Source organism: Equus caballus, chromosome 14, assembly GCF_041296265.1.
Source record: "Equus caballus isolate H_3958 breed thoroughbred chromosome 14, TB-T2T, whole genome shotgun sequence".
Lineage (NCBI taxonomy): Eukaryota > Metazoa > Chordata > Mammalia > Perissodactyla > Equidae > Equus > Equus caballus.
This window is the reverse complement of record NC_091697.1, coordinates 76,683,753-76,706,232: the sequence shown is the minus strand read 5'-3', so window position 1 is coordinate 76,706,232 and position 22,480 is coordinate 76,683,753. Positions and strand designations below refer to the sequence as shown.

The 22,480-nt window shown below is 34.8% G+C and overlaps 1 protein-coding gene across 30 annotated transcripts in view; it reads right to left on the bottom strand.

The window, feature by feature from the left end:
- Positions 1-22,480, bottom strand: part of TMEM232 (transmembrane protein 232) — a 182,369-nt gene that overhangs the window by 91,098 nt on the left and 68,791 nt on the right. For all 30 annotated transcript variants that reach the window (XM_023617875.2, XM_023617886.2, XM_023617884.2 and 27 more), the window contains 2 exons: positions 16,150-16,328; positions 4,340-4,584 (listed from right to left, as the gene is read on the bottom strand). In XM_023617875.2, coding sequence (XP_023473643.1) covers positions 4,340-4,584; positions 16,150-16,328 — 424 coding nt within the window. The remainder of the gene's footprint in view (positions 1-4,339; positions 4,585-16,149; positions 16,329-22,480) is intronic.

Below are 22,480 nucleotides of genomic sequence, written 5' to 3'. Positions count from 1 at the left end.
GCCTGACTTTTTGCAGCTTTTATGATATAGTAAAGAACCGTAATGATTTTTTCATTTAAAAAAAAACAAACTGAGGGGCAAAAAGAGCATGCATCCAATAGCATGTCCCACTAACTTAAAGCAAAACCAAAATAACTCAATGTACAGAAGCACAATAATGAAATTTCTTTTGAAAAATTCCATAAAAGAAAGAAGTCAAATCTGCAGATGATCCAGAGAAAAACATGTTTATAAACATATAAAAGATGGAATTCCTGCTTTCGAAGACTTTTATAGGCTAAAAACACAAGTGAGGAAAAATATTTTTGGAAAAAATTCTAAGCCATGAGATGTAGCAAATGCTTCATCAATAAGGAAGCTCTCATTTTCTACTTTCTAGTAAATTTTCAGATTTTCACACTGAGATAAGAAGGCTTTCATGCTCCAAGCCAATAAAGAAACATATTGCCTTAAATTTACTGTCCTCCTGCTTCTTAAATGTGCCCCATCTTCTGTAACAGCCCCTAAATGTTGGCCTTCTTGCCGCCTTTCACATTGCTATTTGTTGAAAACACAAAACGGATATTTCTGGGACTCCTTGACGAGGAATTGGTGATATGACCCTACACGTGAAAACCTTTAAGAGGTGAAAAACAGCTGAGCCTACAGTGGACTTTCACCTATATCTTTGTGCTTTGCCTATGGGACGGACTTCAAGATGCTCACATGTTCATTATTTGCATTAACTCTAGTTTGGTAAGTCTAGCGGACTTGGAAGTGGGAGGAGGTAGAGAACTAACAAAAGGAGCTAGCTATGAAACTGTTGAATAGATGGAGAATCAAGCAAATGGAAGAAATAAAATCTCCCACAGTTAATGTTGAGTGAACCAGAGACGTTTTTTCAATGCATAGCTTAGATTTAAATTTGCTTTTCAACAGCTTTTAAAAAAGCAGGTATAGCCCATACTCCTAACAGACAGTAGAGATGGTTCAGTCACGCCTGACCTAGCATTTTTCTTGTCTTTGAGCTGTAGCCCTGCTCCACTGACCTTGTTGTGCCCTGAGATTAGTTTGCCCCTAACTGGAGCTGGAAACATGCACAACTCCAGGGGGCGCTGTTCACACACACTACAGTGTGAAGGGTGCAATGTGAAAGCCACCCCTGGAGCTGTGCCACACTGACGTGTTCCTGCTAAAGGGATGCTCAGGCCACTGTGCTGCTGTGGCTCTCATCTGGGCCAAAGACATTCTACATTTAATTGCTAGAGCCTGTAATGAGCGGTGAAAAAACGGATATGGAGATAATATTTATGAATGACCATCATTTACGTAATAAACCATAGGCTGAGATGAGAAGTTTAATTTACTAATCCTTCAAAACCTACAAGACTCTTTGGGTCTCAACCCCACCCCACTCTTCTTTTGTCTCATTCTTCTCTGAGTTTGCATATCTCTTCTCCTCTCCCCAAACCCTGTGCATCTCTCTCCATTTGTACCTTTCATTCTCAGTATGTCTCTCCCCTTATATCTTCTCCCTTTCCTTTTGGTCTCTTTCATCTTTTTTTCTGCTTATAACTTTCATTTCTCCAATCTGCTATTCTAAGCATTCCCTATATGTCTCACTTTCTCTATCTTTCTCTTTTCTTTCTGTGTCCCCAGGCACCATTCATCTCCATCTGCCTTTTACCTTCTGTTTACTCTTTCTCTTGCTGTTTCTTTAATCTTTTGTCTATATCTTTTTTCTTCTATTTTTCTAGTTTCTTTCTTACTATCTTTTCCTTTAACTGACCATGATGAGAAACCAAAGTGTGCTTGTTCAGTGTCTTCTCTGTGGTCTCAGTTTAATTTTTCTTCCATATCTGTGGTCCTTGAAAATACACTGAAGATACTTCAAAAGTAAACCTCAATAACCGTGACATTTAAAGCTGGCATTTTCATTATACCTTGATCATATTGCAATTTTATAAATATCATATATGCTAAAGAATATTTTTGTAATATTTATTTCTGCACATGAGACTATTAAAGTGCATGCTGTGTGACAATCTCAAATCTACATATCTTCCTCATTGATTTTGGAATTCTTGAAAAAATGCTTAAAACTATGTCAAAACTTTTCTCAAACATGTGTCTATATTTCTATTGACTATTTGTGTACAGAAAAGGAAAGGTTTCCTGCTGGCCTTGTTTCACCCAATTGTTACACTTGCAACAAAGTCTGCCTCTGGGAAGCAACAGTCTCACAATTTGGGGATCTCAAATAATGACTCAGACAAATGCTGAGGAAGAACACTTCCCAAATGACTTAGGATCTTCTTCAAGTAATTAAAGAATGAACCACAAAACAGACCAAAGGAAAAAAGAAGGAACAGATTCACAGACATAAGAACAAAAATACATGAGTTAGAACTCAAAAACTGGTTCACTGAAAAAATAATAGAAAATAGATAAAACACTAAATAAACTAATTAAGGAGAATAAAAGGGACAAAATGCAAATACACAAACTAAGAATTAGTTAAGGGGGGAATGACCATAGGAAGAGAGAGAATGAAAGGAATCTCAAGACACTACTTTGTTCAATGTGACTAAACAAATTCTGAAAAATCATAAATAATATTCAAATAAAGCATAATTTGCTAAAATTGACTAAAAAAGAAGGAAAAAAATGTAAAGAGATTGATATTCAGGTTGATACTCCAGATACTTTTGTGACAGGGGCCTCAAATAATAAGAACTGAATCTAGCTGTACCAATTCATTCTGGCTGAATATCAACTTTCCCAATGGCCACAGAAAAACTGGACAAAGAGCCACCCTTAGAAGAGGCATAGGTACTGATGGTTTAAGAGGGAATGCTGCTAAAGCATGAAATAATAGAAAATTCCAAATTACTGAAATTATTTTAGAATGTAGAAAAAGAAATAATAATTTAGTATTTAACAGAGATAACACAAAAGTAGGAAAAATGTTGAAGGGAGATAGACAACTCAATAAATATTATTGGGACAATTGAGTAGCTATCTGGATCTACACCTCACACCACTCACCAAAAAAAAAATCAAATAGACCAGTGATTAAAATATTCAAAATGAATACTTAAAGTACTAGAAGACAATGTAACACAATTATAATCCTAAAATGAAAAGAGCTTTGCTAAATAGATCAAAATATCGATAAACCTCAGTGAAAAAATTGTTACATTACATAGAAAAATGACTGTATTGCAAAAAAATACTATAAGCAAAATTTAAAGACAAATAAATAGTGGTGGGAAAAAAATGAACATTTGCAGGTCTCACCATAGCCGAGGGACACATAGATTAATAGATAAATAGTTCCTGCAAAGCAAAGAGAAAAAGATAAAAATCCAACAGAAAAATGGGCAAAAGAAATAGGCGTTAATTGCCAAATAAAGGAGAAACAAAAGACTTTTAACATATGAAAGCTGTTCAAGTCACTCATGTTAAGAAAAATAAAAATGAAAGCTACATTTAGAAACCATACATTACTTTACAGATTGTCAAAACCCCAAAAGTTTGTTAACAGCCTCTGTGGGAAAGACAAAAGAGAAACAGGCATTCTCATATATTAAATGGTGGGGATATAGATTTGTACAACTCCTCTGAAAGGCGATTTGGAAATAGCTGCCAAAATTGCAAAGACGTATGCCCTTTGACACAGCAATCACACTTCCGAGAGTTTATCCCGCAGGTGTTACTCCACATGTATAAAATGACATAGGTGAAAGGTTACTTTTTGTCGTAGTCTATAGTAGCAGACAATCTAAAACGACCCAAATGCCAACCAACAGGAAACTGGTTTAATAAATTGTGGTACATCTATACCGAGGAAAGCATCATAACTGATTAAAGAAACAATAATGAGAAAATTCTCTATACTGGCATGGAAAGATCTCTAGGAAATGAAGTTAGATTAAAAAATGCAAGATGTCAAGTACTATATTTAGTATGTTAACTTTCATGTAAAAATAGAGAGAAAATAAAAATGTACTTATAATTTCATATATTTACATTTTATAGAACGTGAGGATACACAGGCAATTAATGACAGGGAGAGTTGGGGGAAACTAAGCAAATGCAGGTCAGTAATGGGAAGGAGGTTTTCATCTTATCAAAACATTGATGTATATTATATAATAATACCTATTTTAAAAATGAGAAAATAGTTTCTAGGAAGGGAGTACTTGCTCATGATAGAAAGCCTAGGAGGTAGTGGAGCCAAGATATTAATTGAAAAATAGAAATTGAGTTAAATAATGTGGCACATGATTATATATAATTTCTGTGGCTTTGAAATGTAAAGTATAACAGGACCATTCTGAATAGTGCTTCACTTTACCTTACAGTAGAATGTAGAACTCTCTTCTTCATGGGATCCTTTTTATTCAGACGTTTCACTTGATCCCGTTTTATCAAGGGTTTTTTTAAAGGAAGAACACAGGCATCAGGGGAGGGGAAGAACAGTTTGGAAAGCGTGTTGGCAACTCTCCATCCTATATATTTGGAGAAAATTTCATCCCCTACATTTGATGAAACTTTTGTATTGTAACTAGTGAAAGGATCAGTTGTGTCATTTAACTCAGCCTGTTGAAAGAAAAGAAAAAGGAACAAGTTAAAATAGAGTTAAGTGAGAGGAAAAATGATGACTTGTTAAGATAAAATCTATGTTCATTTTCTTCGACTAATGTTGCATTCTTCCTGTTAAATAAAAATAACCTTTATAAGAAAAAATGCAGTTTCCCAAAAGATTTAAAAAATCATACCAACAATTTTCAGTGAAATAAACAATTAAGCATGAATGAAATCAGTCTTGAAATTTCAAAAATTTAATGATATAATTTCTACTTGAAATTTGTACACTTCCTACACAAGAATTTCATAAGTATGATATTTATTTATTAAGAAATTAAGCAATCAGTTGAAGTAATGTACATATTTTATTAAATCAGAATTCCATTTCTTGGTGCATAATCTAAACTTTCCTTGAAAGCAAAAGAAAATGTCTACAGAACAAAATGTCTACAGTAAAAAACAAAAAGGGCTCTGTATTTAGCTCACATTGAAGATGTTCAAGGATTTATATTTTGATTAAGTTTAATATGGTATAATGTTTTAAAAAACCTAACACAAAAATTCCACAATATTCAACCAATCTTTAGTTAGGAAAGAGCTATTTTCTGAATTTTCTTACTTATGTTCAACAACGTCCATGACTGATTTTTTAATTACATCTTCTTTTGAAATGGCTAGAGAGGTATTTTCCTTGGCTGGCATAGGTAAAAATAAATGAAGATGTAAGTTTCAAATGTCATGTGTTATACCTCTTTTAATGTTCACAATATGTTCATATTAGGAGCTCTCTTTCTCATAAATAAATTGGATGCTGCCTCCTTTTGTTTTAAGTTTTTATGTTTTTTATTCATATTGTCCATCTTCATGCAGCTCATAACCAGTCACTCAAGATTCATTTTATATGCTGATGGATCCTGTGGTAGGAAATTAAGGAATGGAAAATGTTTTTCTGCATACGAATCCCTAACTCAACCTCTTTAAGATTCCAAGATCAGGAACTACTGTTGAATTGACTATTGCATTATTTGGATGAAATTATAGTAGAAAAAAAAATAGAACAATCTCATGATAAAGACTGAAAAACATAAAGGGTTAAAGCAATGAGAAAAACAGCAAAAGGCAAGTAGCAAATATGGATTACTGTGAAAGTCAGAGAGGATGGGAAAGAATAACATGCAAAAAAATATATATGAAAAGGATAAGGTAAAAATCATGCAAGTAAGTAAGAACCAAAACAATGAAATGAAGACTCAGAATGCTAAAACATTAATATCACAATTTTTAAAAGCAGGCATATTTTTACAATTTCAGAAAAAGAACTTTATCACTAGCCCTCATTGAAATATATCCATTTTTAAAATATCTTTGATTTCAATTATGTCTGGATATGGGAATCAGTATACAATCATGTTTATAGTATTCCCAGTCATGTATCTTGCTTATTAATTACGTCAAAATCATGGAAAGAACATTCAACTTGAAACCAGAAATTAAACTGTGTCTAGGACACTTAGTAGCTATTGTGACTTTGAAGACGTTACTTAATGTCCGTCTGCAGGTTCATCTGTAAAATGGTAATCACAGTACCTGTAATGTTTATTCTGCTTACCTTCCCAGCTTAATTTCTCATAAGAAAAAGTACTTCAAAATCAATAATAATATACAGTATTGCACAGATGTATTACTATAAGCTCTTCCATTACTAAGAGAGTGGTGAATGAATAAATGTGTGATTAAATGAATGGACCAACAGGGACCGGCCCCCATGACCAAGTGGTTAAGGTTCTGCATTCTCCACTTCTGTGGCCTGGTTTCGTGGGTTCTGATCCCAATTGTGGACCTACTCCACTCATTAGCCATGCTGTGGAGGCGTCCCACATACAAAATAGGAGGAAGACTGTCACAGATGCTAGCTCAGGGAGAATCTTCCTCACTGAAAAAAATTAAAAAAAGAATGGACCAACAAAAAATAATGTCTTTTCATGACATAATTTCTGGTAAAATATACTCTTTCCAGAGGTAGGATTACCCTGCATTACAGAATTATGATGCTCTTTTCATCATGTCTCTTTAGACTACTCCTTGCTTTCTTCCTTCCCAGACTAGACAGTTTGTAGATCCAGATGCAAGCTCTCCCAAGGAACAAAATGAAGCATTCCCACATCTTTCATGATGGTTCCCTGATTGAAAGCCCAGGTAAATTTCCCTCCCCCATTGATGCCCATGGCATTCAACTTATGGAAATATAGTCTCAAATATGGGTCAAATGTATATTTGCCTTATGTATAAAAGACTTTGTTTGTTTTCTGCAGGAAGTACCAGGAAATAATATGTGCTTTACAGTTTGAAAGATCTGAAATCAGGTCTGCTTTTCCACTTCCTACTTAATAATGCAAACTTGGGATACTTAGTTAGCCTCTCCAGGCCTATGTTTTGTGTTTGGTTTAGCTCTGTCTTATTTTTCATTTGTGATATGGAGATAAAAATAACTGCCTCTCAGAGTTTTGTGAGGGTTCACTTAGCAGACAGTGAGAAGTTCAATAGGTATCAGTTCCCTTCAGGAATTCCCTAAGACGGCACTATTGCTCCAGCCTTGCAGCAACCCCCACCACCAACTGAGAGAAGACTTGACAGAACCTCTGACACACTGCAAACAGTTTTCTTATATTGTCTCCTTTACATTAGAAAATTTATGAAATCTGAGCATCATTATACTTTTATAGGCATCTCCTTTCTTTTAAAAAAAAATGTGCTTTTTGGTGAGGAAGATTGGCCCTGAGCTAACATCTGTTGCCAATCTTCCTCTTTTTTTTTCCTCCCCAATGCCCCAGTACATAGCCGTATATCCTAGTCGTAGGTCTTTCTAGTTTTTCTATGTGGGATGCTGCCACAGCATGGCTTACTGAGCAGTGTGTAGGTCCTCGCCCAGGACCCTAACTGGTGAACCCTGGGCTGCTCAAGCAGAGCACACAAACTTAACCACTTGGCCATGGGGCTGGCCCTTGGCATCTCATTTTTAAAGAGTCTTCCTTCTCTTAAAGCCGTTATTCTAATATTACAATTCAGAGACTTAAATGCCAACTATGCATAAATATAAATCTATACATAGAAGTAGACTTATGCAAAATATTAATGATATTCCTGAATGATATTCCTGAATGATAATGATATTGAGTTACACAAAATATTAATGATATAATTCCTTCCAACAGAACTGTATTCATGAATTTACTACTATTTAGCCTGCCAATGAACATTACCTCAAACTCAACCTTTAAACCTTTTTTACACATTTACACATTTACATTACACATTTTTTACACATTTTTACACATTTACACTTTCATCATGCATCCCTATGTAGCAATGGCCACGTAGGCTTTAAAATTCAGAATTGTTCATATTGGATTGTTGAAACTTGGCATTTTTAATTAAGAAACAAATGGCAATTTTTGAATATCTGTGTTAATTTTACTGATTTAATATTAAGATTGGACAAAGGGCATTCTTAAAGAGTATTTCTCTCACACACATACTATAGCCACATGCACGAGCAGATGCCCACCCTTTGTCTTTGTGTTGCGCATAAAGATGGTAAAAACCAGCATTAATATAGGTTGGCGAGAAGACGCATAAGTCAGCACCAGGGGGAATTCCCCAAGGAATTATGATATGGCAGCAATACAAAAGAAAAAAGCCTCTCCAGAGTTCTGAATTTTCCATCAATAATTAGGGAAATGTAGCAAACACATCAAAATTTAAATTAACTCACACTACCCTTGACATGTCTCTCATAAAGGAGAAATAGGATGTCAAGCCATTGCAGCAGAGTTTGCAGCAAATTCTATCTTCGTCTCTTGCTGGCTGTCCCTTTTTTGTCTCCACCTGTCCTTAAGTAATCTTAGAGCTGGGAATATTTAACTTGTTTGTGAAAAAAAAAAGAAGACAATTTTTTTCTTTAAACTTTAAAATTTAAATGTAAATGACTCATTGGTAGTCTCAAAATACTATTTCCTACAGGAGTTATAAAAGCTCACAAAGGAAAACAGCATGAGTACTCTTTGCTACTAAAATTGTGGTCCTTAGAGCATCGTTATTGTCATTACCTGAGAGCATGTTATATATACAGAATCTCAGGCCCTACTCCTGTATGCACACTAAAGTTGAAGGACTGAGGGGATAAGAAAAGGACTGGATGGGAATATCCCATTTTCTGACTTACTAGTGACGAGATCTTACACAAGTTACCTAACCTCTCTGAGCATGTTTCCTTATTCTTAAAGTGGGATGATAATAATAATCCCCTTTGCAGGGTTATTGTAAAGATCAAACATAAACATTGAATATATTTTCTAGCACAGTGTCTGGCACACAAAAGGTTTTTCAATAACTGTTAGTTTCTTGTTTATATTTAATTTCGGAGAACGCACAACATAACGAAATGGCAGAGCCTTTGAGTTAAGCTCACTCATAGGCGCATCCACCACCAGTTACTTATTTTAATCCCGTTTAGACTCAGATCCCCCATCTGCATGGGTGATGATGGTGGTGGGAGAGCTATGGGGCTTAGATGAGTTAATATATGTAAGATACTTAGCACAGTGCCTGGCACATTGTAGAAGCTCTACAAGATAGTTTCGTTCTCTTAAAATGATATATCTGTTCCATTGGAATTCTACTGATAAGCATTAAAGAAACTATTCTCTTCCAAAAATACATCCTCCTTTCCACACTCATGTTTCCATTTATGTCAAAAGAGGAGCCATGTGTGGAGAAGGAGGGAGATAGGTGCTGAGAGACTAGAGAGTAATAGTGTCATTTGTTCTATTTTGCTGCTTTATAGAGTACATTAGGCGTATGGAAATATCATTAAGAATAAAAACAAATTTCATTTTAAAGATCTCACCATGAAATGTTAAGCACCAAGCTCTTTACCTGATGAGTCAAAGGTACTCTGAAGAAAGTCACATATTCATTTTAGCTGTACATATTTCTTTCTGATATTTTAGGTCATATACCAGATGGCATAAAGCATTTATACATGATGACTTTTCCTAGATGTGCCAACATATGCTGCTGAATTGCCTGTACAGAAGAGCCTTGCTCATTGCAAGTCTCCCTGGAAGTATTTCAAACAAAGCACATCAATTAACATTTGTTTATTATGCCACTGTGAATATATGACAATTTTTGATTTCTTTTCCAAATACTCAGGCAACAGTTGGGTTTATATTGAATTTGTCATATGAAGGGCTCATATTTAGGGATCTATTTAGAATTTTTTTTCATTTCAAATATGCTATTAAATATCTCACCTCTCCTCTAACCTCCATTAAGCATCAAATTTTATGAACAGATATTGTAGATTATAGAATGTTGTTCTGGATAAAAAGACATGAAAGACATGAGAGTACATAATATAGTTAGTAATAGATTTACCAGTGATGTAGATAAGTTGAGGTATTAAGGACCAAATTTAATTCACTAAATTCAATAGTTTATCATATGAATGACATATTTATTTTCAAAGCATAAAAATAAAAAATTTCTACTTAATTCCATAAACATTCAAATATATTCAATCCTTATGAAATAAATCCTTCCCACTCTACAGTAGCTTATAATTAAGGCTGTGTTTCACTCTGCGTATATAATATGACAATTATCTTACATGAGGAAAGGTTCTGGGAGCAAAGTGTTAGGAAAGGAAAGAAAAAACAAAGGTTATGCTATAAATGTCGTCATTTGCTATAAGTGAAATAAGAGTAGAATACATATTTCATTTTAGGTCGAAGGCACAAGCCTGCACTGTATAGATTTCTTTTAGATGTTCTCTACTCACATTGAGCAGTGAGGCAGCACTGAAAGACTGACAGAGTTGTTATCACTTGTAAAAGAAAGCTTCTAGCTATTTTATACCATAGAACTTGCTGCCTAAAGTATCACAGGCCATTAATATGTTGGTGCAATGAAATTTGGGAATTAGCATGTTATTAAGAAAAACTAAGGGTGTTTAGGGATAAATACCTAAGCCACGTAGCTTTATTATTGCAAATAAGTGCTGTCATGATAGTGCCAAAAAAAAACAAATAAAAGAAAAGGGAAGCTTGAGTTTATCATACTCATGTTTTACTATAAAATTAAACACACCTATAAAGGTAACTTATATAGAAAGTATTCAGACTATTCCAGAAAAGAATATACTATTTTAATAAATTCAAAATATTTGCTCTGGGGCTAGCCCAGTGACATAGTGATTAAGTTTGCACGCTCCACTTCGGCAGCCCAGGGTTCGTGGGTTTGGATCCCAGGCGCGGACCTACACACTGCTCATGAAAGCCACACTGTGGCAGGGTCCCACATACAAAATGGAGGAGGACTGGCACAGATGTTAGCTCAGGGCTGGTCTTCCTCACCAAAAAAAACAAAAACAAAAACAAAAAATTTGCTCTAACATGTTACACCTATAGACCAAGTATGCTCATTCTTTTGAAATCATTTGCTTTGTCTTATTCTTAGATGTGACGTTTAGCTGTGTAACTCATTCTACAGTACCTTTATTAACTCCCTTAAGAGGGCACCTTTTAAAACCTGAAATAAATATGAGCATTATTTTCCTTAGAGAAATTAAGCATGAAAGGGCAGGAGTTTTAGCTGTGGAATTTAGGAAACTTAGAGGGTCACACAGGAGTAAAAGATGAAGAGAGTTATAAGCACAGGGCCGACAGAGAGAAAATTCACACAGATGTTAATCACTTTGGTCTTTTGAATAATTAGGTGTGAAGAATTTAAGGCAGTTAGTTTAGACATTATTACTCTTGAAACCTAGTGTAGACATGTTAATATGCAACTTGACATTAAAAATATACCAGCTCATAATAAACTAAAAAAAATAAACCTTTGTGACCAAAGTCACAAAAATGGTGCAAGGAAAACACTGGCTAGAAGAAGAAACAGAGCAAGTGATTAGACATTTAATTTTATGTCATATCTATATCAATGTAGAATTCTTAGTCAATAAAACTATCCTTCAAAATCAAATTGAATAAAAACCTTTTCAAGTAAGTGAAAACTGACAGAATTAGCCACCAACAGCTGCTCACAAAAAGAATGTAAAAGGATTTTCTTCGAGCAGAATAAAAACAATCCCATATAGAAGGTCCGAGATTCAAGGAGAAAGGAAAGAAACATGCAAATATGTGAGTAAATCTAAAGACTATTGAGTGTTTAAATAATATTAACATATTAGTATCTTTAAACACACACACACATGCAAACATTCAGATACACACACACAATTAAAATGCTCAACAGGAAAATTGCATAAGTAAAGAGAAATAAATGGAGTTAGAATATAAGACTATTTTATGGTCCAGGCAAATACAAAATCTCTCTATGCATATTATACCTCGATAATTCAAGGATTCATTCTGTACCATCTGGGGTAACAAGTAAAAGAATGTGTAACCACCAAACAAATAAAGGGAGTGGGATGGAATGGAATAATAAAAATGTCTTCCCCAAAGAGGCACAAAATGAGATTAAAAAAAGAGAGAGAGAGAGGCTAAGGAACAGGAGGTACAAACAGAATAGTAAATAATAAAATGTAGAAATAAACACAAATATATTGTAATGATATTAAGTCGAAATAGAATAAGGGTTCAAATGTAAAGATAATAATTTTCAGGCTAAAAAAATACTGCTTATCCAAAAAGATATACATGTAAGAATACAGAGAGAGGGCCGGCCCCATGGCCGAGTGGTTAAGTTTGTGCCCCACTTCCACAGCCCAGGGTTTTGCCAGTTCGGATCCTGGGCGCTGACATGGCACTGCTCGTCAGGCCATGCTGAGGCGGTGTCCCACATAGCACAACCAGAGGCACCCACAGCTAGAATATACAACTATGTACTGCGGGGCTTTGGGGAGAAGAAGAAGAAGATTGGCAACAGATGTTAGCTCAGGTGCCAATCTTTAGAAAAGAAAAAAAAGAATACAGAAAGCTTGGAATAAAAAGATGGAAATAGATATACCATCAAACACTAATCAAAAGGACCCTAATAAAAGAAAGCTACCGTGGGTTATAACAGAAAATATACACTTTTTATAAAGAACAAACATTTCATAATGATGAGAGTATTGTCATTGAGCACAGCAGAATTTAATTAGAAATCAAAATCATAATCATGAAAAGAAAATCTCCATAAATGTGGACATTAAGCCATAATCTCCAATAATCCATGGTTTAAAATAATAATTAGAAACTCGTTTGAGCTGAATAATAGTTAAAATATTACTTATCGCAACTTTCAAGATACACCCAAAATTATGTGTAGAGGGAAATTAATAGTGTTAAAATCATATATTAGAAAAGAAAAATGCTACAGATCAATGCCAAGGAATATAGTTCAATAATTTTATAAAAAGAACAACACATTAAATGTAAGGAAATTAGCAGAAGGAAATATAAAACTAATATCAGATATTAAAGAAATAGAAAAAACATAATATAGAGTATCAGTATTAAGAAATTCAAAAGTTGCTTTTCAAAAGACAAAAGTTCATAAACTCTTGGCATGATAAATTAAAAAGAGAAGAAAGCCAAAAATAAGAGTTAAGAATCAAGGAAAGAACATCATGACAGTTTCTAAAGACTTTAAAATATCATAGAAAGATATTGTGAGCAACTTTATAAAATATCTTTTAAAATGCAGATCATATGGACAAATTCCCAGAAAAAAATCTCAAAAGTGATGCAAGGGAAAATAAAGTCTAGGAAGGTATATAACTTTGAAAAATTATTCCACGATGAAAAACTTTTCTCTAAGGATCCATGACTAAACGGCTTCTCTTGTGAATTCTACAAAATTTTTAAGGAAGAAATCATGACAATATTAAAAACTTCTTCCAGAGAATATAAAAAAGAGATAATCACGTCCCTGTTCATTCCATTAATTCCAATAATATCAAAGAAAATATAGAAATATTAAAAAGTTATTACATCATCATCAAGTGTTTTTATTCCAGGAATGAGATGATTATTCAGCACAAGAAAATCAAACCATGTAATTTACCACAGTGTCCACGGGCAAGTTACTTCCCCTTTCAAAAAGTTTAACTGTCCTTATTTAAAGTTTCACTTTCCTCATCTATAAAATCAAGACCATAATAACTCATATATCATATGATTTTTATGAGGATTAAATAATTAATGCACATAAAGTGCTTAGCACAACGCACACAGTAAATACCCAACAAATCTTAGCTAACAGATGGGAAAATTTACTGTGTAAAGGTCATTTTTTGGACTTCCTTGCTTCTTCCATAGAATTCAGTATGACAAAATAGACTTAGGACTCAATATATACATATTTATTTCATATTTTTTACTGATTTGGGGGAAAAGTTTTATAAAATTTCTTACTTTATATCCGTGTAGTATCTCAGGATTAAGTAAAGGAATTCAAACTAAATTAAGTGATTTTTCAAAGTTACAGTTAGATACTTTATCATTTATATTCATAAATCATATATTTTATTGTTTAGTAATCGAAATGTCTTTATCTCTAGCTAACTTTTATGTAAAACAGGTCTAGATGAATTGTATCTTTTAGTTTAACTCAAATTAAAATTATTTCTTATATTAAATATGTATTATGCATAAATTAATATGGCTGCTTTTAGAAATTTCTAATTTAGATTTTTCTCTGAGGAAAGCTTGCCTTCCTCCCATTTTCTACTTAAAATGAATGAAAGCATCCTTTCCAAGTCTTCTCACTAAGCACTGAAAACTAATTAGCACATCTAGTGGTGATGCTTTTGTTGATTCTGTTATTCTCAGTGCTGACTGCTGGAGTAATAAAGTCTTTACTTGGATCTAGCATCTAAAAAATATTTGCTATGTCTGATTAGCTGACTTATGAATTTCAAATGTAATTATCTATAGATATTTACTAGAATTTTGAAGAAAGAAGACTATGTTATACCAAATGATTGGCCCTGGAAACAGGCATATAAATTGAATTCTAATTACAGAAATGACAAATTTGAGTTGGCTTATTTACTTAGTCACAGTATAATCCATTTGAGATGTGAAGCAGCATATAAAAATAGATACAAAACCTGAGGGTAATATAAATAATTGAAAGAATCATGGAGACAAAAGAAAATAATAAGACTGAGTCAGATAAATATAAATGGTCCTCTATTTCTGCTGGAAACTGGCCAAAAATTTGACTCTCGTTTTTTTAAGCTCCAGTAAGCCGCTTATACAAAATCAATAGCAAGGTTCGGAGAGTACATGAAACTAAGGAGGATTTATTTCCTAAGTCCCAATAAAGGGGATATTGGGTGACATCGTGGTCATCACTATAAAAGGTACAATAATTTCTGTTTTTCTTTCTGTGTTCCTCAATCCAAAACCAAGGACAAAGCTGAAGCATAATTGCACAAAAGCAAGTCCATGAAATCTAAAACAATATAGTTCAAATGGGCAGCTCTCTGATTTCCTTTTTCCATGAAAAAATATTAGTAATCTAGATAAAAAGATGGGTTGCATGTTTTTAAGATAGTTCTCCATAAAGATTTTTAGTCCAAATCAAATTTATGATTAAAAAATAGAGTTTAAGGTTTTATTTTCTACTAGAATCTAGAGTGAAGATACTATATGTTGTCAATAATGGCCTCTATATGCTTTGACAATTAATTGGGCAGAGTGAATTCATTATTTACTGTCTTACTTGTTAACATTAATTCACATAATTATTATAGGAAAACAGAACATTAAGGCATTAGGATAATTGCATCTGTGAAAGCTAGAAAGAACTAGAAACTTTCAGTGACAGGAAAATAAGTGTACCCTAGGATAATAAACAAATTAACCTGGCTCAAAATAAGACATAGACAAGAAAAAACCATTTGATGGAGTTTTGAAATATCATAGGATACCATATGAATAAAGCTTGACTAAAAACTCCTATTTATATTTTATGAAGAATGGATAGCTAATTTCATAATGAATTTCTTTGACTGTGAAGAAAAATATATATATTGTCATTCATATGGACCTAGAAAAACCAAGAACTTGTAAAATACATTTTTAACTTTAAAGAAAAAGACTTCAGTCTTTGCAAGTGTCCAGATTTACAATTTACATTGTCTAATGCTAGAAAGAAAAATGTGCAAATAAGATAACCAAATAATTTATTATCCAAATCGGAACACTTTTGAGAGTGAATTAATTCACCACTAATAAGAAAGCTGGAAAATTAGGCACAGACCCAGGCTGAGCTGGGCAAAGTGGAATGCAGTAAATTTATAAATGTCCCTCAAAGGCACAAACTCAAGGCAGAACAATTACTCTTCCCCCAAAATCAACTCCTCTCTTCGAGCTGCTTAATCAGAAGATGGCCAACCCTCTTATCTTTAACTAAAAATAGGTCAATATTAAATTTTAAAAATCGTGTTCTCCACTGTGAGTCACTGATACTGAATGCGGACCCTCCTGTCTCCTCAGAGAGAAAGGACACACGCTTCCTGATGACGAAAGTACCAATTTATCGCCCAGCGTTTTACCTTACCTGAGCTATGTTTGTTGCATTACAGACTCGCGCGTCCTTCTCGTGATCCTTTATTTTCTGCAATGTTTGCCAGATTACATTTCTAAGTCCATCCTGTTCCTCATCTCCCCGAAGTTCCCGCAACATTTTCACCAAGTTGTACACTAAACCGTAGTATCCAGTCCATATCACTTGACAACCTGTTTAAAAAGACAATCATCTTATTAAGGCACGGTTTTTTGAAAAAGAAGAAACTTAATTCTACTACTATTTTAAAGTCTGAAATCCCGAGTTCTGGGAATTAGTTTTTTTACTCCTCATTGCTTTTACTCCTTTAATTTGAAAAGACCACAGATCATTTGAAAATTTCGAACTGTAGAAAAGATGAGCTGCACCTAGCTAATATCATAACTTGTAAATTTAAAAGTTAAACAGGAAAACTGCGAACTAGGTACTAAACACAAATCTCAAATTTAAGGACAGAGGTATCACTTCAAGGCACTATGAACATTTAGACCACGATGGTGAATTTTTACAATAAATCAGAGAAACAGAAGAAAAATCACTGGCTGTTATAAAACTGACCAAACTCTATGAAACGTGGCATTTGAACCAAAAAGCAAACTTTGAACATAATGTGAAAAGCAGATAAAAATTGCTGACGTAATTATAGGCTGGAAGATTTTTTTAAACAATAGAGACATAAATCAATTGAGTAGGGGAAAGGGAGTAATGAATCCAGAAAAGATTTTTAAAAATCTAAGACACTGCTCCTTCTAAAACTTATATACCAATTCGAAATTTATATAAATTATCAACTTCTACTTTCAAAATATGCATTTCCCTCACAGAAAGGAGGAAGAAGTTTCTCTTTACTCTTCATCTTAATTATTTCTTACCTAGCTGGTATATTGCCATGCAATAACTGCTCAGGAAAAGAGAATTCTCACTCAGGTAGTGATGGAACAAATAAATTTAAAGAATGAAATAACAGAGAGATCTCAAAGAGGATATGAACTTCAGTTAGGCAAAGAACTACGTGAGAGTACTGAGCATATGTGAAGCAAGTAAGAAGAGCTAGAGGAAAAAATGGGTTAGAAAGGGAGATGGAAGGATTTTAAAGCCAAAAACATTCTATATTGTACTTTTCCCCCAAAATCCTGGTGATAACTTATGTGACATTGGAACTCATGAATGCTCTTTTTGAATAAAAATATAAGCACAATCTGAAAAGTTATAATCTTCAATTTTTTCTCATTCAATCTAGTTTTTTATGATCCAGGCTAATAATAATCATTACTATTATAACTAGGATACTTGGCAGTACCTACCATGCATCCTTATTCTAGTCCTCCCTACAATCCTGCTATGTAGACTGATTTATATTGAAAATAATAGAAGGGGCCTATGAGCTTCAACCTGGTAAGAAAGTTCTCCAGCAGCATGTAGCTGATGAGCGACGAAGCCAGGTGAATGCTGGTCTGATCTTATCCGAGGCAGCCGAGACACTCCAATTCAGACATGTGCTTTTCCTTCCAACCCTCACCTGCTATTCCATTCATAAGAAAGGAATAGGCTAGAAGGTAGGAGGAGGAGGCAGAAGAGAAATGTACACATTTTAGAAATAGAAGGAAGAAGGCATATGTCCAGCTCCCAAACTTAAGGCACCTTCCACCCTTTCTATTGTTGATTCTTTAGAAGAGAAAGTATAAGCTGAAAATATGAGGCTACAGAGAAGCAGCCAATTCTTTTAAAAATATGATTTTCCCCTTACAAAAACTTTGCTAGTTAAAACTGGTGTACTGCAATATTTGAACTTATATATAGGGAGGGATGTCAGCAAGATGGTGGAATAGGAAGTACCCAGTCCTCTGCCCCCTAACAGAAACAACAATTTGGCAGCCATCCATGAACAAAAGTGCCTTTGCGGGGACCTTGAGATCCAGGTAGGAGGTTGTGAAACCTCAGTGGAATCCAAGACTGAGGAGGGCCACTTTGAGAAGGCAGGCTTGGACCCAGGTGGCAGGCCTGTTGACAGCGATGTGGTCCCAGCAACGGACCTAAAAGCACTCCTGTCCCCCTGTGAACTCAGCTCCAGTCCTGCTTGTCTACAGTCCTGCCACCAGCCCCACCCACCAAAGGACCCAGGAAAACCTCTTCCTGTTGGTGCCCTCAGTGACAGGCCTACTGACAGTGAACCTGACTGTGGACCCTGAAGCAGTTCTATAACCTGGCTCCAGCCTAACCCTATCATGGTCCAGAGGAAGCTTGGCTCACCCAGGACCCACCCATGGACCTGGCATGAGTGCTCAGGAAGCTGGTGGGAGCCAAATCAATTTGCATCTCTCGATTTGCAGGACCAAAATCTGAAGACCCAGAAGTGGTCCCATGACCAGGCTCCAGCCCTGCTCAACTATGGTCCCATCTGCTCAGAGACCCGGCGCCTACTCATGCCCCAGTAACAGGCCTGCTGACTCCCAGCAGAGAGGTAGCCATAAGAAGAGAGAAGGTAGAGGATAATAGTGAGGATCTCAAATTGAGCTGAGGTGGAGAGCTCATGTTAGAAATGGATGAGGTAAAATAAAGACAATGGGGTCAGATTAAATAGTAGAAGTTTGAACAAAAGAGTAGTGTTGTATTTGTTCAATGAAAGGTTATGTCTATTCAAGCAATAAACTGGGAAAGCAATACAGGAGTTTTATGAGGTAACCCAGGTCTTTCCTGTGATGGCTACGGGAGGTTGGAGAGTAAAGGACAAACATAAGGCATGGTGGAGAAGATCGAAAACGACTTCGTAGCTGTGGAGGAGGAGGAGGGAAGGAAGTGGAAAGGAGACACACGTTTTCAAGCTCAGGAAACTGAAACAATAATGGAATCACCGGCAGAAATGAGATTATGTAGAAAAGCTGGAGTGGGGAGAAAGAAGATAAATATTATTTGGAAAATGTGGCACTGGGGGAGTATCTAATTTTCAGTGTCCTGTAGCTTGTTGTAAAAATATACCTAAAATTCAAGTAAAATAGAAGTGAAATTATTGATTTGGGAGTCATTAGCAGAAAAATAAGGCTTGAATTCAATATGAGTACAGAAACGGTTATGAGCTTTTAAATTAATAATTCTGGAATTGTGAACTTCAGAAATAAAAAAGTAGTTTTTGAACAATATGATAAATGAAACAAACTGTAGATTGTAACTCATTTATAAATTTTTTTGCAGACTCCCAAATTCTTTACAGTAAAAAGAATGATTGATAAAAGTACACACAAATGACCTTCCTTCATATATTTTAAATTACTGTTTACTAAGGAACAGTATTTTATAAGCCTACAATAGTTGAATCACCAAACTGAATATGGTTTGCTCTTAAAATCCACAAGACAAGTGATGAACCATGAAATATATTCTGATAACTGTGTAGTAAAAACTCACAAACCTTTTAAAATGCCATTGATGATTTTTAAAATGAGTGTTCATCTGCTGATTTAAACTACAGTGAAGTAATACTTACAAATAATATTTGTAGGGAGAATCTATTACATCCAATTGACTGACAGTTAATGAAGGAAAAAACCCTGATAAAGACACACTGGATGTGTTACAACTATCAGAAAAGGCAGAATGCATTCTAATATGCAAGTCTAGACATTTGCTGAGGAGCATGCCTGCTATGAAACTCCTCATCCAGGGATCAAGCTGAAGCATAAGGCAATCTTCTGTTCTGCTTTGAGTGACCTGTGGCAGCTATCAAAGATGTTACTTTAACTGTACTTAGAGAAAATGTGTCTCCGCAGCTAAGCAGGCAGTATCCTACAAAATAACAAAGCTGAAGCAAAACAAAATTCTTAATGAATCTTGAAAATTTATTAAGAAATCATGGCATTTGAAAACCAGTATTATGATCCTGTCTTTGTAGCAATACTTTATTTTAGTGTTTGAATTCCTTGGAAGACTTTAATTGTCAGTCTAGATATTTAGATTTCATACATTCAGTGAATGTGAAATATGAATATTTCTACTTCTATGAATGAGTATAAATGAGTACAGCCTTTACAATTTTGACAAATATAATTTGACACCACAGAATAAAAAGTATCACCAGAAGGCAACTCAAATGTAAGATGTAGTTTAAAACACTGTCTTTATGAAATGCCAAGTAGAGTGGAAGGAAATAGATCAATGCCAAGAAACCAACGGACAAGAACCAGTCAACCAGCCAGGCATTTAGCAAATATTTACTGAGTCAGTGCTATGTGCCAAGCACTGTTCTAAGTACCAAAGAAAAAGTTACTGCTCTCAGGACACTTAATTCTAGTGGAGAAAGACAGATACTAAAAAGGTAAACTGAACACTATCAGTTCATAATGAGAGTTACGAAAATAACAGAAGATGGTAATGTGACCAACAATGACTAGGAGAAGAAAACTACTATGGACAGAGTAAGACAAAGACCTCCATGAGGACATGGTATTCAAGCTCAGATCTGATGGAGGAAAGGAAAAATGTTAACCATCCAAGGAGCTGGGAAAACGTGTTCCCAGCAGAGAGGATGGAAAATGCAAAGGCTTTGGACCTAGAAGAGTTTAGTAGTTTAGAGAAACAGAAGAAAGGATGGAATGGATGGAACATGAGATACCTGGGGGCCATGGGACAAGATGATGTCAGGCAGGCTTGCCCTTTGCAGAGGCACACTCTGAGTGATTATGGTCAATTTGTAGGCCATGGAAAGGAGTCTGGACTTTATTGTTAGAACAATGAAAAGCTAAGAGAGCATTTCAAATAAAGAAGGGAACTGACCCACTTTATGTTTTAAAAAATCTTTTTGGCTTCTTGGTTGAAAATGGATTCTAGGGAGAGGGAGTACAAGGGGAACAGGGAGACTTTTAGCTTTCACATTAATCTAGAAGCAAAGTGATGATTGCTTGGAGCTGGGAGGTATGCAGTAAAGAATTAACCATAAGCAAAGAGAGGGCTGGCCTTTGCTCTCAGCTTCTGGGAGGTGACTTCTCAGGCCTTGGAAGGTCCTGTCTGATAAGAATATCTTTGTTTACTTGGAAGCTTTAGGCCATGGTACCAACTTGGCCGCTGGAAGGTCTGGAGACTGGGATCAGTCATGTGTGTGTGACTTAACCCCAATAAAGATTATGGATACCAAAGCTTGGTGACCTTCTATAGGTGACAATACTCTATGTATATCGTCAGGCATCAATGCTAGGAGAAGTAGATGTTCCCTGCACAACTTCCCTCGGAGAGGACAATGGATAGCTTTGCTTGGAACTCTCCTGGACTCTGCGCTATGCACTTCTCCCTTAGCTGACTTTAATCTGTATCCTTTTGCTGTAATAAACCATAACTACAAGTAAAATGGCTTTGCTGAGTTCTGTGGGTTCTTCTAGTAAATTATCAAATCTGAGGTTTATCTTGGGTATCCACAAACTCACAGGTGATTTCAGAAGTGAGGGGACTCCTGAACTTCATAGGAGATAATAATAGAGATAGAAGTAAGTGGAAAAATTTGGGATATATTTTGGATGTACAGAATAAATAGGAATTCTAGGATACTCTATTTTCAGAATGTTATACTATAATAATTATATATCTATCACTAAATACATATACACAAATTTAAATATTGATCAAAGAGTTGTTTTGTATATATGATCATATTTGATCATTATACATATTAAACAAATATCTAATAGAATAAACCAAAGAGAACCAAAGTTCTACTAATATGCCTATTTTTTTTGTTGCATGCAATATGGAAAACCAAAAGCAAAAACCAAAAGTCAGCTATTTCTTTTATTAGAGTGTGGCAGTTAACTGAAACATGAATTTACCTTGCTTAAATTTTATGATCTTTTCTCATAGTCAATTATGGAAATCTGTTAATTAAAAATAATTATCTTCTGGAGTTATAACTGAGAACCAAAGAAGAAAGTAGTTCATTGTGATTCTCATAAATAAGTTATAGAAATACCAGACTTCTGATTCCTGGATTTATTGTAACTTTCATTAAACTAAATTCATACCATCAAGATATATTGACTATCTCTGAAGTAAATAATCCTCACAGGTTTTCTTATAATCAAGGGCAACAAAGGAAAAAAAAAGGAAAATAACAAAGATACTTTGGAAATTAAAAGAAGGAATAATAACTTTATGTTTGTAAGCACATCACATGCAAAAAGCTCTTTTAAAATCCATAATCTTGAAGAAACTAAGATTTTGAGAGATATAACAAGTTGCCTAATGTCATCTAGAACTTGACAACTGAGCTGAGATTTATTCCAAATTTCGGGCATCCCAAATTTCTGACACCAAGTCCCGTCCAGTGAACATTTCTTCATCTACA